The 16,444-nt window shown below is 40.1% G+C and overlaps 1 protein-coding gene across 1 annotated transcript in view; it reads left to right on the top strand.

Moving 5' to 3' along the window:
• The first annotated feature begins 654 nt into the window (after positions 1-654).
• COBL (cordon-bleu WH2 repeat protein) overlaps positions 655-16,444 on the top strand; it is a 204,337-nt gene continuing 188,547 nt past the window's right edge. The window contains 1 exon segment of the mRNA XM_035894139.1: positions 655-752. Within this exon segment, the coding sequence (XP_035750032.1) occupies positions 655-752 (98 nt within the window).

A 16,444-nucleotide genomic window follows, 5' to 3' on the forward strand; every position in this document is an offset into this window, starting at 1 on the left:
AACAAAACAACAGTATAATTTACCTGCATGGTTTCTTCTGTGGGTGGTGCTCCTCTTACCTGCTTTTCCTTAATCCAAGCCTAAAATCTCTCAGATTAAGTACATCGTACAAGCAGTGGTTGTTTATTTTATCTGTTGCTGGTTTGTAAATGTCTTTGCTCTTTCCAGTGAAAAATGGCCATGTATAGCTAAGGCAAGTTCATTTACTTATTTGCCTCCTCATTCTCTTCACTTCTGGCAGTTCTAGTTGCTCTTGAAATTTCATTTGTTAGTTATTCTGAAACATAACTACCTGTACCAGTGTTTTTTTTAAAAAAAAGTTTCTAATGCATTGTATTCTGTTACTGACTGTGTTATAAAATCATGGAGATCTAAAAAAAAAAAAAAAAAAAAACACAAAAACCAGTTTATATAAACAGCTTCATATTTTTAGAGCATGGGGTCAAGCAGATCAGCTTTTAATTAGAAACAGATTAAACTTTGATCATTCCTGCGGAGCTCTCCAGCATTGACTGAAGGTAATCCTTGCAAGCTTTGGAGTGAGCGTAGCTGAGATAGCTTGCCAGTGACTTTGCATTTAAAACTGAAGGTCAGAAAGTCAAAGCAGTGCATTAAAGCTGGGAAGACTTAGATCCTACTGGGGTATGGGCGCAAATGATGTGCTGCTGGGGCACGCAAAAGAAGAGCAGTCCAAACTACAAATCAAATGCTAAAGTGCTCCTAAGCTCTCGAGATCAGTTCATTGATTTATGGTAATGTATGAATATGTCTATTTCAGCGAAACTTATGTAAAACCAGATAGCAGTGTAGTTCATATCTGAGGAATGGAAGTAATGTTTGTTTCTGTAGTTTTTGGTCACATAAGGTAATGGTAACTTAAAAATGCAATGTAAAGTGTCATGAGATTTGACGTAACTGTGTGTATATATATATTTATCATCCGCCTTAATAATCTTTGAGGTGTTTATGGTGTTTCTACAATGATAAACTGATTTAAATTGCTACATCCAGGTGCATCTTTGTACTTTAGCTTTGTTTCAAAAATGTATAGCTGCCAAAAAAGGCAACTTAAAAAAAAAAAGCCTCATATGGACAGAAGAATGTATGTTTATTCGCAAGAGAAGTATCAACATTTTGTGAAGAGTATTCTCAAAACTACCATTTAAATAACATGATTAAAACAGGGTGAAACTGCAGTGGCAAAGGTGTCCCTGCAAGAAATTCAAAGTGGCAAGTTAGAACGTGAAGCTTTCTCGTGGACTAACAGTGAAAATAACAACCAGCTTGCTCAAAAGGCTTATGAAAGCACAGTCCTTTAGGTGTTATTTACTTCACTATCATTTATTTAACTGCTTCTGAAAAGTCTCTCTAAATGCTTGTATGTTATCTGTGCTCGTGTCAGTGCACATCACTTAATGTTTCTTATCGTAAAATCTCACTGAAGTATTCTTCGAAGCGGTGCAGCCCAGTCAGCAGACCTAAGTTCTGTACCCAGCTCTTGAGTAACTCAGTTGAAATGCATTTTTTCTTATTTTCTTTAAACTTTTATGGGATACCTTGCCCCATAGGAGTACCATAGGTATATGGAATTCTATGGGATTGTCTTGTTCCTTATTGGTGAATGATACAGTGACCTATAAGGGCCTCACTGAAGGGTGCAATGACTGGATGGCACAAATGGGCGGAGGCGGTGGTGACTCCCGTAACCCTCTGAACGTCTTCCACAAGAGAGGCAGTCAGGAAAGCAATAGCCTCGTGGGAAGCTTTTCACTTGCCTGTTCGAACTGAGATGCATTCAAGTATGTGAGATTAAAAGAAACTACTTTTGGAAGCAGCCTGGTTTTATTAATTAATTGAAGGTGTGCGTCGCTGTATGTGCAGCCCTGCACAGCCCGGCCGAGGTGCCCTGAGACTTGGGCAAGGCAAATTGTGTGTGTGTGTGAACAGGCAGTGCCAGAGGAACATAGGTGTGTGTTTCCATCCTTAAAACACCTCTTTGGTGTTCAACTTTTTTTCAGTGTAGTATTAATCTTTTATGTTTAACTGTTCGTGTTAAGTTAGAGCGAATTTAAGTTTGTCTTACTCTCAGGGTATCAGTTTTGGAATACGTGAGTTGGGAATGCAGACAGCAGATGCTCCTGATGCTGAACTTTCCCAGGGGAGCCTCTTTTGTCATAAATGTGGAAAGGAAGGCATACTGATTTCCAAGAAAACTTTTTCTAGAGGAGCAAATAAATATAAGTCATAACTTAAATTACGAGCATAATGATAATATTTTCCTAAGTGATTTGACTGAATGCAGTGAAAGTTTGAAAGCTCAATTTAGACTAAAAAGGTCTGACTTCACATAAGCCAGGTGTTCTGATTAGTGAGAACTTTATTTTCAAGGATTTCTTAGACCCAGCTTTCCAGGAAAACAAGAGAGAGTCTCTGAGCAGAATGTACTGAATTCCGGTTTTGTTTTTCAGTGAACAGTATAGGAAGACTCTGGGTGGGGAGGCAGATGGACTGCATTTTTTTTGTTGTTTTTCACTCTTGCAACTGTAGGTTGTCACCTCTGCCTGGTCTCTTCCTCAAACTGATGTGCTATGACTGGCGTTTCACTGGCTCGCTCTGCTTCATGCTTATATTTTTGGAGAGGTTTTTGCTGGCCCTAAGGACTTCCCTCAGCCACTTGATGAAGCCAAGTGTGGGGACAGGTGACTGTCACTAGAGGGTGCTGCACAGCTAGCTTGGTTAGGATTTTCCTACCCCCCCCATCCCCAAAGTAGCTGATGGGTAGCATTCTGGCTGACGGTGCACCTAACGCAATTTGCTGCTGTTGTGGTTCCGAACTCTTTGGTTAGTTGTTGGATATATCTGATAACCCTGGTAAGAGAAACATAAAACTTTGGGAAATGACTAGGTGATATGTCTACCTAGAGTTTGCCTGGCGATGCTGTTTGTGATTTTTTTTTTTATAAGCTCTTTTCTTGTCGAGCTTTACTTAAATTTTGTCTGCCTGTGGCATGGTCTGGCTTTTAAGACATGCGTGGTTCCTTTTTTAATTAATTTTTAAGTCATTGAAACATAAATGGATTGATAGTTTTAATTAGGTATGTTCATACTTTCTTCCAACCATCTTTTAAAATAACTTTTGCACATGCCTAACCCAGCTGGGGTTTCTGGTGACATGCAGTGGTAGGCAAAGCAGTAGCTCAGGCTTATCATAATGACCTATTCATGTAAATGTTGTTGCTTAATTGCTGTGAACACCTATTGGCACTTCACAGCAAAAGCTCTTGTACCTGAAAAACATGAGGCTGTAAGGCAAAATAAATATGCAGGTAGAAAAACACCTAAACCCCAATATTGTTTTATTCCTCTTCTATCACCATTTAAAGCAGGTGTTTGCTCTTTCAAGCGGACATGAGCAGCAGTGTGAATATGGCCGGTGCGGCACCGTGTTGCAGGATACCCAAGCCAGCTCTGAATGGGCTGGCGTGGCTGAGCAGCCCAGGATGGCTCCTGATGAGTCCTCTGTGGGGAATTTAATGTAGCTACCTACATCTGGGATGGACTTGGCCTCTAGTAGGATTTGATACTCAGCTGCAGTGAGTTATATTTTGGGAAACAACTGATTGTCACACTGCAAGAATAGGAGTGTCGGCAGTCAGGTCACCATGGCTGCAGTCTTTGTTTCATTTTTAGGTTAACTTTTCAGATCTTAGTAAGGTGTCTGATTTGGGAATGGTAAGGCTTCAGCACCCAGTTTTGTCTGTGCTTTTGTCCCCATTTGAGAAATAAGAGCGCATCATTATCACAGGACCTGTCAGGAAGTCGGGCAAGGATTTAATTTCTTGTGTTGTGATTATCCTAACCATGGAACAGAAGGGACAGGCGTGCCCAATGCTCCCTTGAGAGGGTAACTCTTCTACCCTCCAGTCCCACTAAACAGAGTGGGGAATCTGTGTCCATTCCTTTCAAAACTGTAAAGCTTTTCAGGGAAGTTATTTCAATGTCAGCATGAGGGGTTGTTGTGAAGCCTTCTGAGCTAGATACTTGGCAGTGATGAGCTCACAAATTAAACACGTTACTGGAGAGACATGAGGTTGGTTATGTGAGCTTGCTGGGTGTGTATTCTCCCCTAGCCACCACACTTGATCACTAGCTGAGAGATTTGGTGACTTTGTGCTGATGGGTGCAGTGGGATTCCCAAAGCTCTATACTGAGGCAAAGCTTGGTTCCCTGCTTTGCATGGAACCACTCTGGGTGCACCATGGCTTTGGAGTGCCAGAGAGAAAATACTGAATTGTTCTCTAACTTTGTTCTGTTTGGATACAGTATTTTCTAAAGACTCGAGTTGGCTGGAGAGCCATGTTTGGGAAAAATACGGCTTCCAATATAGTCAGAATAGATGTGCTTTCCTTTGGTATATAGATGAAATGGGCATTTATCTTCATGCAGGATTATGCCACTGGTGAGGCACAACCATGCGGAGACGTATCATCCCACCTCCTCTTGGGCTTGTCCCAGGGACCACTCTATGCTCCTAAGCAGCTTGTGCTCCTGCTCACCAATTACTTCTGCTTGGTCCTTCTGACAGGAATGTCTGACACAAGAAAAAATTGTTCCTCTTCTGACAAGCACTTTACAATTAATTAGTTGTAATACAAAATAAACAGAGATCCTTTTTCAGTAGGGCATAGCTGCTTCCCCTGTCGCAGGGGCTAACACTCTGCATGTCTGTTGTGTACGTGCACCCACTGTAAGATGTCTGGCCTCTTCCTTTCCACAGTAAAAACCAATAAATGCTGGAAGATGTTTACGTACTTTTTCCCCTTTGACCCCAAGTCTGAAGTTGCTACTTTACAGTGATTGCTGTATCCTGTTTCCATTAGGTCCGTGACATACAAGGCAATCAGGTGATGACCTTGAATCAGAACAGACGTCATAGCCCCAAATATTTGTTTCCAGTGCTACTTTAATGCTCACTGTTTGCTCCCAAGATAGCAAGTCGACTTTCTTATGGTAGTTTTCACTTAGAAGCTGGCCTGCGAGAAGCTCCAATTTAAACTTGATCTGACACAAAGAAGTAAGCTAAACCATGGAGAGGCTGCAGATATAGTGAGTGCATTTTTTGTGCCAAGAATAGCTTTGACAGGATCCGCATACCAAATCCTCCTGTGTCCTCATGGCTCGGAGGGGAAAAAGGTTCAGGTGCTTGGTTAAGTCTTACCTTTGAAGAACTGACTCAGAAAACAGAGTCAGCTTGTGTTGCTCTTGCAGTGTGAATTCTGAGGAGAGGTTATAGTCTATAAAGGATCTAGTGGTGTAAGGCTCTGAACACCTGGGCAAAACTTAATCAAAGGAGAAAAGAAGTAGGAGCTGCTCAAGGTGTGCGGCGTTTTGGTGCTTGCTTTCAAGTGTCCTGTGCTGGGAATTGAGGTTTGCTGAGGTTCAGGATCTGTGTTCTCATATGTTTTGGGGTTTTTTGGTGGTGGTTTGTTTTTTTTCACCTCAGAAGTGTGTGCAGGTAGTAGCTAATTAAAGTTTCAGTCAGGCTTGGATTTGAGGTGGAGAGGTGGGTGTGAACTGCCTCCACAGCTTGGAATGGTATTCACATTTGGCAACAGAGAAATAAACTGAGGTTGAGGAATGACTATTGAGGCAAACCTGATTTGTAGAGCTACAAAGTCTTTGCCTAGGATTAGTTTTGAGAGTTGTTGACAATTATTGATCTTCATTATGTAAATTTTGCCTCAAACACTTGTCAATGAAATTTTGTCAGTGATTTTTCTTTCATTTCCCTCAACATAATACTGTTTTTTGTCTACTGAAGATTTTCTCAAATGAGTTTAAGTCCTCAGATCTTCAACCCTGATTGAAAGGATTTCCTGTGGAATAAGTCCTTTTTTACTAAGAAAATAAAAATTGGTGAAAGTGACTTTCCCCAATACCCTCTCTAATGTTATAATCATCACTAATCTGCAAAAATCATAACATAAACCCACATCATAGTTGCTAAAACATCACAACTGAAACAGTGGCACCCAATGCTTAAAATCATGAATTACTACAATGTAGGTCAGGGCAGTCTTTTTGCTCCAACAGCATTTCTTCTTCTGCCCTTCGGCTTCATTTCTATTACCCAAAAATAGCTAATACTTCTGGTCATTAGGGTACTCACAGAGATGCAGAAGGAATGGGTTTAAATCCTGCCACAACTGACGTGGATAAGCGTCACATCTATTTTTGCATTGCCCTGATTGCCTTGATGGGTATTTTTGGGATGGCTTTGCTTTGGATTGGAGCCTACTAAGAAACAGTGTCATAACCATGGTCAGATTTACAAATCCTTACAAAAAATTTCCCTGTCAAAAAAAGATACTATTTTATCCAGGAAAAAAAAAAAAATTGACTAAATCTTCTTGGGAGCACTGTAAGCTCAGGTGCTAACTTTCTTCTATGAGTTTTGGTGTATTTTGATATTCTTCAGTCAGTGTATGAGGTGAGGACCTGCCAAATATCCAATCTGGGATAAAATTAAACAGCCCCTACCCATTCCCTCCTGCTCTGGTACCTGGACAAACAAACAAAAAAAAAAAAAAGGAAGTATTTACTTGTCTGTCAGGAATTCAGGATAATGATAGATGTTTAAAAAACTACCTTTATTTCTTGGGTACTTCCAAGTAGTTGGTGTTTTCATGGTGCCTTATGACAGCATGTTGCCTTACTGACCTCTTTTGGCACAATGCACTGCAATTCCTTCATTATCTTTAATCTCTTTTTAATGCCATTAGTGCGACTAGCATGTTCTCTACTGCTAGTGGAGGTGACCAGCGATAATCTTAAAATAGTGTAGCTTGACTGTACCTGCTGTCTGTTTTACCATCTATTCTTGGTGTGGGCCTCTAAAAATTGGGATATGTAAGTGTCACAGCCCCTGGCTGTCAGTTGGCATGGGAACGGTCCGGTTGCTTGTCAAGACTACAATGAGTGAAATAACATTTCCCAAATACAGCTAATCTGGTCTGCTAAAGGTTCATTTTGCAGCTGTACTCTCCAAAGTCAGGTAGTATTCCTATATATATGAGGCAGATAAATGTTTTTGTTCTGCTGTGTAGGTTCTTTAATTTCTTCAAACTTAATCAAAAGTGAGACTAGTTTTACCAGTCTTCAGGAAAAAAAAAATGCAGTTAATATTTTTCTGTCATTCAGCTTTGTCACTTTAGGTATTCATTATCTGTGAGATCAGGCTGGGTTTGATCAAACTTCATTAATTTCTTTTACAAAATATACTTGGGACACCTCGGTGAAATGTGCTTTCTTGTTTTTTTTAATGACAACTGCTACTTTCTTGGGTTTGGGGGTTGGGGGTGGTGGGGTTTTTTTTCTTCATTGCAATGTTTATAAGAATTGCGGAGCTGGGAGGTTTTGGAGCATCACCAAAAGTCATCATCAGAAAGCCTCAGGATCAATGTCCTAATTAGCACCTCTCAAGAGGAGGTGACTGGCCAAAATTCACTTTGCTGTCACCTCTATTGGCTTGGTGCCATGCAAATAAAAAGGAAAGGTACTGCAGGTTAATCATATGGCAATTTTGCCTCAGTAGACCAAAAATAACAAATGGAAATAATCATCTCGGAGCAATTTACTTCAGAACAAAGACTTCAGTATCTCTTCCGAGGCATCTGCTGTACTTCTAAACTAGCTAGTTCATTTGTCAAAACTTTTAAAGTAGTTTTGGTTTTTTCCTTCAGGGTGAGATTACTAGTAGGAAGGGACTGGGTCAAATTAGTCAGTGTTCTTCTACCCATGTGTGCTCTGTTCTTTCCAATGTGATAGGCTTTGGGCCAAGCTGACCCCTAGGTAAAGGGTGACAAAAAAAAAAATGAAGAAAGTGTGGGAATGTCTTGGCAGGATACTTTTTACTGGGGAAGGACTTGCTTTGGCTGCTTTAGTTCTGTGGGACTTCTCTGAAAGGGAATGGTCAAAAATCTGCTGTTGTATCTGAGGCACTGGCAAGGATATTGCCTCCCCCCCCCAGTTGCTGCCCCAAGTTTACACATGCATTCATTCCTGATGGCACATAACAGCAAGCAAAAAGCTGTGAAAATGAGCTTCTTTCATAAAATGAAACTTGTAAATTCATCTCCTCCAGAAATCCAAAGCGTGATGGTGCAGCGTTGATCATTTTGTCGTTCTGTGAAAAGATGTCTTTGTTCTTCAGAGTGGTCTGGAAGCCAAAGGTTAAAGGCTGAATTCTTCCTGTGCTTTTTCTCAGGCTGAATCTCGCCCAAGAGATCAACCAGACCCAGGCTTTGTGTCAGAAGCTCTTGCAAAAAAAGGATGAGCTCAGCTTGGGAGTGTGTGAGAAAAGCCATAAGATAAATTATTGGTAGAATTATAGGGGGGAAAGATTCTTTTTAACATCTATTTCATTTTGATGTATAAACAAAGCACCTACTTGTACATTTAGGTTTCCTTCAAGTAACAGAGAGAAAAACTGTTCGGTCTCACTGAATGTGTTATCCCACTTCCCTGCAAGCGTGCCCAGGGTACAGGGTCTCCCCTCCAGCGCTACTCTCGACCCTCACAGAAAAGCCCTGGCTCTTTGAGGTTTCGTGTGCACCATCTTGCTTATCAGAATAAGATCTCTTTTTGTTTGGCTTCCTGACCGGAATGGTACCTGTGCCCTTAAATGAGTTAGAAATGGCTGCTTCCCTTTTCACTGAAAGGGAAAAACTAATGCTGGGGGTTGGTCACTGTCACTGGATTCCAGCCTTTTCCCTCTGTCTCTGGGCTCGACTGTCACACTCGGCCTTCCTAGGAGAGATTGTGTGTCTAGGTAAATGATATGCAGGTAACCAAAAATCTAAGACTTAAATTTAGATCTCGGCTAACGTTTGAATTGGTATAAGCTGCCAGTGATGTGCATGTCTGCAAGGACAGTCTTTATTTCAGGCAATAGCAAGTGACATTTGAAGGTGGAACTTTGACCTCATCTTAGTGCAGAAAAGTTACCAGTAAACAGTAACTTCATCTATTTGGTTATTTGTATGGTTGTAGAGTCCCAGGCTTGGACCATAATAAGAAATCTGTCCCACAACTCAGAAAACATTTTGGTGCATTATTTCTGGAAGCGGTCCTTAGGGGTAACTCTGTAATGAAGGCACCCTAATTTTCTGCATGTATGGCTTTCTTGTGAACAAAGTGTAGTAAAATCTTTGATAAAAGCTCTTCTGGAATGATCAAAATGCATTTAGGGAAAGGCTTTTTACCATCCTGGAAACAGGACGCTTGCCAACTGCATCCACTAACAGCTGCTCTGGGCTTACTCTACAGCATTTCCTGAGAACGGTGTATTGGGTTATGTAGGACTATGCATTCTTAATCTAAGTTCAGATTTTCAGAGCCAAAGTAAATGGCTATAGTGAGATTCAGGGTACTAAATTAGCAAGTAGAGTACTGTAATAGTTCATTAGCTACTAATGCAGTCCCTTAATGTCAAGCCTAGAGCTGGAATTCAATAAAGAATTTTAATTAAAAGGACAGTTGGGATTAGGTAATGCTTTTTTATCATAACATTTTCCTTTACCTTTTGAAGCTGTATCTTACAGGCAGCATACCTGCATTGAAGAAGCTGCCCAGATCTGAAAGGAACTGTGAAACCCTACTTATTGATGAGGTCAGCCCCTTTTTTAAAAAAAAAGTGTATGTATGCATGTGCACAAAAAAAAATAGAGACTAATTTTTTTTGTATCTCAGCTATCATAGCATTCCCAGAAGCGTAGTCATGATGCTTTTAGCTGAATTGAATCTATCTGGAAGTTCATTATTCAGCAAGTCTAGATGTTTTTGTCATCCATACCTGAACAAAATGCTGATGTGCTGGAGCCTCGTGACTTTCTGAAAACTGAATCTCTAGCAAGGTTCGTGGTTTTGCTTTCTCTTAATGAGCCCTGTTATTACAGAGCAAGAGAGTACAAGGTGCTGTGAGACCAGAGGCATTCAGTGCATTTTCTGGAGTGTCCAAATAGCAAATTGTCATTCAGGGCAACAGTGAGCCAAGGACTTTTTGTTAGTGCTTAAAAATAAGAGTAAGGATGATCACAAGGCCAAGCAAGAGGCACCATTTGTGCCACTCTTCAACTTTAAGCTCACTGGTTCATATAGATTAAAAAAAAAAAAATACTTGATTTTGTTTGGTTTGGGGGGTCTTTTGGTAGGGAGTATTTTTGATAAGCATGACAGTTTGCGTGAAAAGTGTCTCTGCAGATAGGAAGACTAAGAGATGAGTATTAAAGTCCTGGAGAAATAGAGACCAAAACTGTACACTGAGTCTTACGGAACATTGTAATAGTGTTTGTGTGAGTTTTGGGGTGGAATGGCTTATGATTTTTTTTAAGCTTCTCAAGCTTTCAATGTTGGGGCACATTTGGCATCATAAGCTTGTGTTGTATATACAGCACAGTAAACAAGTTAGCTTGAGGCCTGACAACAGCCTGGTGTTTCACCTTGGCTAACTACATGTTGCTCTTCCAGTTGTCCGACGCTGAGAATAGTTTCGCAGTTTCAGGTACCCAGATACCTGTGCTAGTTATGAATGCAGCTGCTACTGCACTGCTTCTATACAGAGAACTGTATAGAAGACACAGTATGAAAGGCATCCTGGGACTGCCTCTTTTATTACTCCTTTTCTATGAAATTACTGTCTTATGTAGGTAGCCTTTCAGGCTGTCAAACGAAATGGGTTTGAACTATTAGTTTTAATGTTTTCTAGATCTTTCTTTTAAACCTAGTGAATTAAATATGCTATGGAAAAGCAAGTGTTGTTTCAGAACCCAAAAAACCATACTGTAAGCTTACAAGGGTGCTGTGCAGGCAGATGGGTAGATAATATATTGGGCCGGTGTTTGTCAACAAACTTTATTAGCAGTCACAACTTGCTGTATGCTGCAACTTGCTTTTGCTGTATAAGCCTTGGGGCAAGGTATTGTGGGGGGGACAAATACTGCTTTATGTCCTTGGTGATGTCTGTCGTCTGATTAATGTACGGTGTTTAATCAATCTTGGCTTGAAGGGCAGGTCCTGGTCAGGTGATGTTGTCAAACATGCAGTCAGAGAGTCCTTGGGGAAGAGAGAGGAAGAAAAGGACAGGTTCTGCATTGTTGCTCTCCTGCCAACAGATACAGAAAAAGGGGATAAAAACACATGTGAAAGGCTTGAACGTTGTTCTCTATTGATCTTGCTCAACAGAGGCTTAAAGAAGTCCATTACCTATTAAGCATTTGTGCTATATACTTTATTTCCTTTGAAAATAAGATGTCAATTATCTTGTAGCTTCCGAAGAGATCAGAGACTTTGTTTTCAATATCCTCGTCCAAGCGTGCTGTCCGCTGGCTAGTCTTTAGATACCTGGAATTATAAGCAGAGAAAACAAAAGATTATGCAAACTCATACCCCACTTCATGTTGGCTGCAAAGTGTAAAAGGAAATAGGGAAGAGAGTCAGAAGCAAGTTGTGGGGAAAAAAAAAAAAATGTATTTAAGTAAGACAGAAAAGGACCTGTAATAGACACCAAGGCAAATATCCTTTAAAAACAAAAAATACTGCTTTTGGGGTATTACTGTGGTCTATCACCTTAATATATGTTTGAGGAGAACCTCAGAGCTTTGTTAAAATTGGGCTCCAGATTTATTCAGTCGGGCTGAGTGCACTGGAGATCCCCACTGCAGGCTAGGGCCCCCCCCTTGGGCTGCTCCCTGCCAGCTCCTGCAGAGCCGGCAGTGCTGTTGGCAACCCGGTATTCATCTGCAAGGATCAGCATCAAAAATGTGGGTGGACAGTTCTTGTCAGCAAATGTGATAATATCACCAATGACATTTAGGGAAGACAGTGCATACCTGTATGGGCTGTCAAAAAGCTTTGTGTTGACAGCTCCGTAACTGTTCAGCAACACCACCGAGAGTTAATGATCTGGGCAGACTCCCGGTTTGCAGCCTAAAGGGATTTTCACCTTTAACTTTGGCGCTCCTTTTTTTTTTTTTTCCCCCATTATTTAACCAACTTCTATTCTGACAATGCTTAAATAACCAACTATCAAATCATAAGTAAAGGCTGTCATTTCAATAAGTCTTTTTAGTTAGAACAACTTTGTCTAGAGCCTTAAGGTAAGTACCCACTGAAATAACAAGGGAGTATCTTATTTCATTAAAGCTTTCAATTTCAAAAGAAAAACAACAAAATCTGACTTTTAAAGTGTATGAGCTACGAGGGTCATCGAGCTACGAGAGTAATTCCTATGAAGGTGGCTTCTAGGAAGGAGAGGCTAACAAATGAAATTGAAAAAGCAGCCAAGATTTTAAAGGATAACTTTCTGTTTGAGGTGCTTTGATTTTGATCTCAGATTAAGACTGTCTTAGGAAAACTGTACTATGAGAAAAAAACCTAGGAATGTTAAACTGTCTGCCTCTGGATGTTTAAGTAAACATGGAAATTCACCAAATCACTAGTTGCTCTTGAAATGTCTATGCATGTGAAGAGGGTTTGGAATAACCTGGAGAGGTGGGTGTTTGCATAGCAGTAGGAAAGATGTGATCCAGATCATAATAAAAAGCAAAACTAAGAACAAGATATGCGTGAATTTTCACAGATGTGATGAGACTGAAATATCAACCAAATTAAACAAAAATTATTGATTTACTTATAGTTTAGAGTTTCGTGGATGGTGAATTAGCTGGGCTGAAAGAGGCTCACTTATGCAGGATACCACCAAATAACCCATCTTCAGTGCTACTTGTGCACCTATGGGGGTTTGTCGTGCCTTGTCTTCACAGGACATGAGAACATCCCAGCCCATTCCTGTGGATGCCAGTCAGCACTTCTAAAGGGACATAAGAAGTGGTACAATATATTAGGAATGTGTATTTTACAAACTCAAATATTTCAGTGTGCCTTGAAACTTTTTTTTACATCTGGTCCATTCAGTGTTTTTATATAAATCAGCAGTTATACATATAGAGGCAGGGAAATGTGGAAACATCACGCTCCTGTGTGGGTTGTACTATCTCACTTCATATTTGTTTGTTTTTTTCTTGGCAAGAAATTGCCAGAAGAAATAGAGTAATGTATGTAGGTGAGCCACTAACAATAACAAGCATGCCTCCTGGATAGAAAACACAGACTACCTTTGACAGCCCTCCAAGATTTATGCTATCAGCCAAATTAGTAGGGTTCCAATTAAAGTGAAAAGCTACGTTGCCTAGCACATTTCACAGTTGTGAGATAAGGCCTCAAAATTCCTCAGAAGTTCTCTGTGGTGGTGGCTGGGGCTGCCGCTCTGTGGCCTGAGCGAGGTGGTGTGGTGCAGCCAGCCAGGGGAAGCCATCCCCAATGGACCTTCCCTCCAAGGGTCAAGGAAAGAAGCTCTCTGGTTTGGGGGTTTGGGGTTTTTTGGGGGTTTTTCCTCATTCCTTGTGGGGAGGGAACGCCCTATACCTGATGCAGTTTTTAAAGACAAACTGTTCTGAGTATCCAGACAGAAGAAGGCACTGCCTTTGGACACCTGAATTTGGATGTATTGGTGCAAAAATGCTTCTTCCTTAAGCCTCGTGACTTGAACATTTATTGATGGTGGGAACCGTAGGCTGGCAAACACATCTTTCCACAGATATTTATATGAATACTTAAAAGTGCTTTGCTTGTACTTGAGCCCTGTTTGTATTTCCTCTCAACAAACACCCAAGCAAGCAGTATTACTTGCAGGAACCTACTTAGGAACTTTTCATTTTTAAGCAGTGATTGGGAAAAGTTTACACAAAGCAAGATTTGGTTTCAGAAATGCAGCACTTAGAGTAAAAAAAAAAAAAAAAAAAAGGTTGGTTAATCATCTGAATAGGAAAATCAACATATGCTTGTGTGTATTTTCAAAATACCTTACATTTTAAATGCTGTTAATGCATGGTTCATAAATTACCTGCTGGTTAATTATGAAACAACTTTTGTATAAAAAAATATTAAATATGTAAAAAATCTGCTAAAAACTTCACAAGAGGCTATTATTGTTCATGTTTCATATACTTATTTTAAGTTATCCACATAGTTCTGAAATCAAGTGTTGAATAAATGGACATCGTGAAACACCAATGACACTTCCCTCATGCGAGTAAAGCTGAAGACCTGTTCTTAAATGTTAGATGTTAGTAGTGGTTTTATATAGTTTTAATATGATTCATAGGCATCAGTGCAACAAAAGCCATGAGAGGGCAACAATTTTGCATAGCTTGTCCAGGGAGGTTTGGATGGCTTTCCCCCTTGCAGTCTCTGTTCCAAAAACTACAGCGCAGTGCAGCTTTTTTGGAGAGAGATTAATCTCTTTCTCCATTAACGGTGCACCTAAAAAGAGCATTTTTTTTCCCAGACTGCCTACCTACACTTCAGAACCATCTGCAGCCCCAGTAGCAACCGATGAAACTACTGACAGAAATGTCTAATTGGAGAAATACTCAATTGTTTTAATCTGAGTGGGGCTTTTTAGTATAAAAAAAAAAAAAAAAAAAAGAAGAAAAAATCCAAATGAACAGTGTATTCTATTCACAGTCCCAGCATGGGAGCAGTCTTGGCACAAAAATGAATAAATAATTAAAGGTGGTTTTGCAGTCCAGATTTCAGCTAATTTTCTGCTTCAAACACTAATTTAGACCTCTTATATTTTTTCTGAAAAAAAAATTGAATTCCAAATCAGTGAATTTGCTGAAAGGATGTACTCTAAAAGATTTTTAGAAGCAAGTCTTATGATCTGCAGGTCATTTGGTTGACTTATTTTGAACAAAAACTGTCAGAAAATAGCTTAGATCTCAAAAGAATTCTTGACTTTCCGTGCTTCTTACAGGTTTTCATAATTTTTTCCTTTTTCTATAAATCTGTGGGTGAGGAGCCTGACTTCAGTTCTCCAGAAAGAGTCTAACAAAACTTTTTCATAATGAAAACAGGTTGGCTGCTTTTTTGGGTTGGTTTTGGTTTTGCTTAATGTAGTCATAAGGCCTTTTAAAAAGTAACAGATAAAACTATAGGCCATACTGTGGTGAGAAGCAAACTTTTCTGGGTCCTTTTTTTAAATGCAAAAAATGCTTTTTTTTAGTTAATAATAAATGTAGATTAACTTCTCCTCACTGAACCTTTTATGAGAACCATAATTTACTTAAAATCTTTTTTTCTGTGTACAAAAGTACCAGCCCACAAGTTTGATTCTTTTCCATGACTAAAGGTGTTATTTTAATGACTTTCCTCTGACCTACTGATTTCTCTCTCGATGGTTCCATTGTGCTCCTTTCAAAAGCAACGGTTTTCCAAGGTTTTCAGCAAAACCAATATTTATCTGTGAAAAGTTCAGTCTGAGAAGTGTTGAGCAGCCTGCAGAGTTGGGGATCCCAGGAGGCAACCAAAGTGCTCTGCCTCCCTACATCCCACTGATGCACAGGGGGATGCCTGCTGCACCTGGGAAGACAGAGGTGCTGTGGCACCCCGCACTGGTGCTGCCTGTCCACCTAAGCCAGATTATCTTGGATCAAGAATAATACTTTCTTATAAAGAAGGGTGTTGAACATGTATTGCTCTATAAGCAATAAAAAGCTGACATTTTAAAAAAAATTCTTAACCCTGGTAGTCAATGCTTAGCATCTCTAGAGTAGACTGCAAAAAGCAGTGGTGGCCTTTCAGTGCTTGGAAAGAAGAGGGGCTCGGGCAAAAATAGTCAGTTTTTATCAGAATTTGTATCATCGCCTTTGTAAACATGGGGGGGGAAAGGGGGAGAAGTGTATCACAAATTTTGAGGTATGTGAAATTGTACCAACTTCCATTTCTTAGTATTTAAATTACTTTTTTTCTACATGCAAATAATTGCAAACTGCAAGAAGTAAAATGGGAAAAAAATAATCTGTGGGAAACAAAGACTCTTTGTGGGATCCATGAGAGCCAGAGTTTGTTTAAACCAGTTGGGCAGGTTAAATGGAGAGATGCCCTTTCAACAAGAAATCCCCTGGAACTGTCAGTTGCTCTTAAACCCAGACAGTGAGTCGTTGTCCATTGAATAAACACAGTAAAAAAGCAGTTGTGAACATCATGATAAAAACACCTTTGAGAAAAGCCCAGAGCCTTGAGGACTGAGATCTAGGTGACAAACTGTGATCCACCTCCAGCCTTAACTTTGCAGTAGCTCCCAGCTTTTTCCAAAAGGGTGGAGTTCTCTCTCGCTAAACACCGTATTTTAGTACCTACCTGACTAGCATTGAATCAGATATGCTTTGGGGAGGGGGCAAAATGCCTGGGGAGAATATTTTTTTAAGTTGAAGGGAAGGTTTCACAATTACTCCAGCTGTGTGTTCACTAAATGTCTCCTGGTGTTTACACGGTGAAAACAATTTGTGTTAGCACAATGGTGCTGAATGGGGGGGGGGGGGGG

This window comes from Egretta garzetta, unplaced genomic scaffold, assembly GCF_000687185.1.
Source record: "Egretta garzetta isolate BGI_Z169 unplaced genomic scaffold, ASM68718v1 scaffold264, whole genome shotgun sequence".
Taxonomy (NCBI): Eukaryota; Metazoa; Chordata; class Aves; order Pelecaniformes; family Ardeidae; genus Egretta; species Egretta garzetta.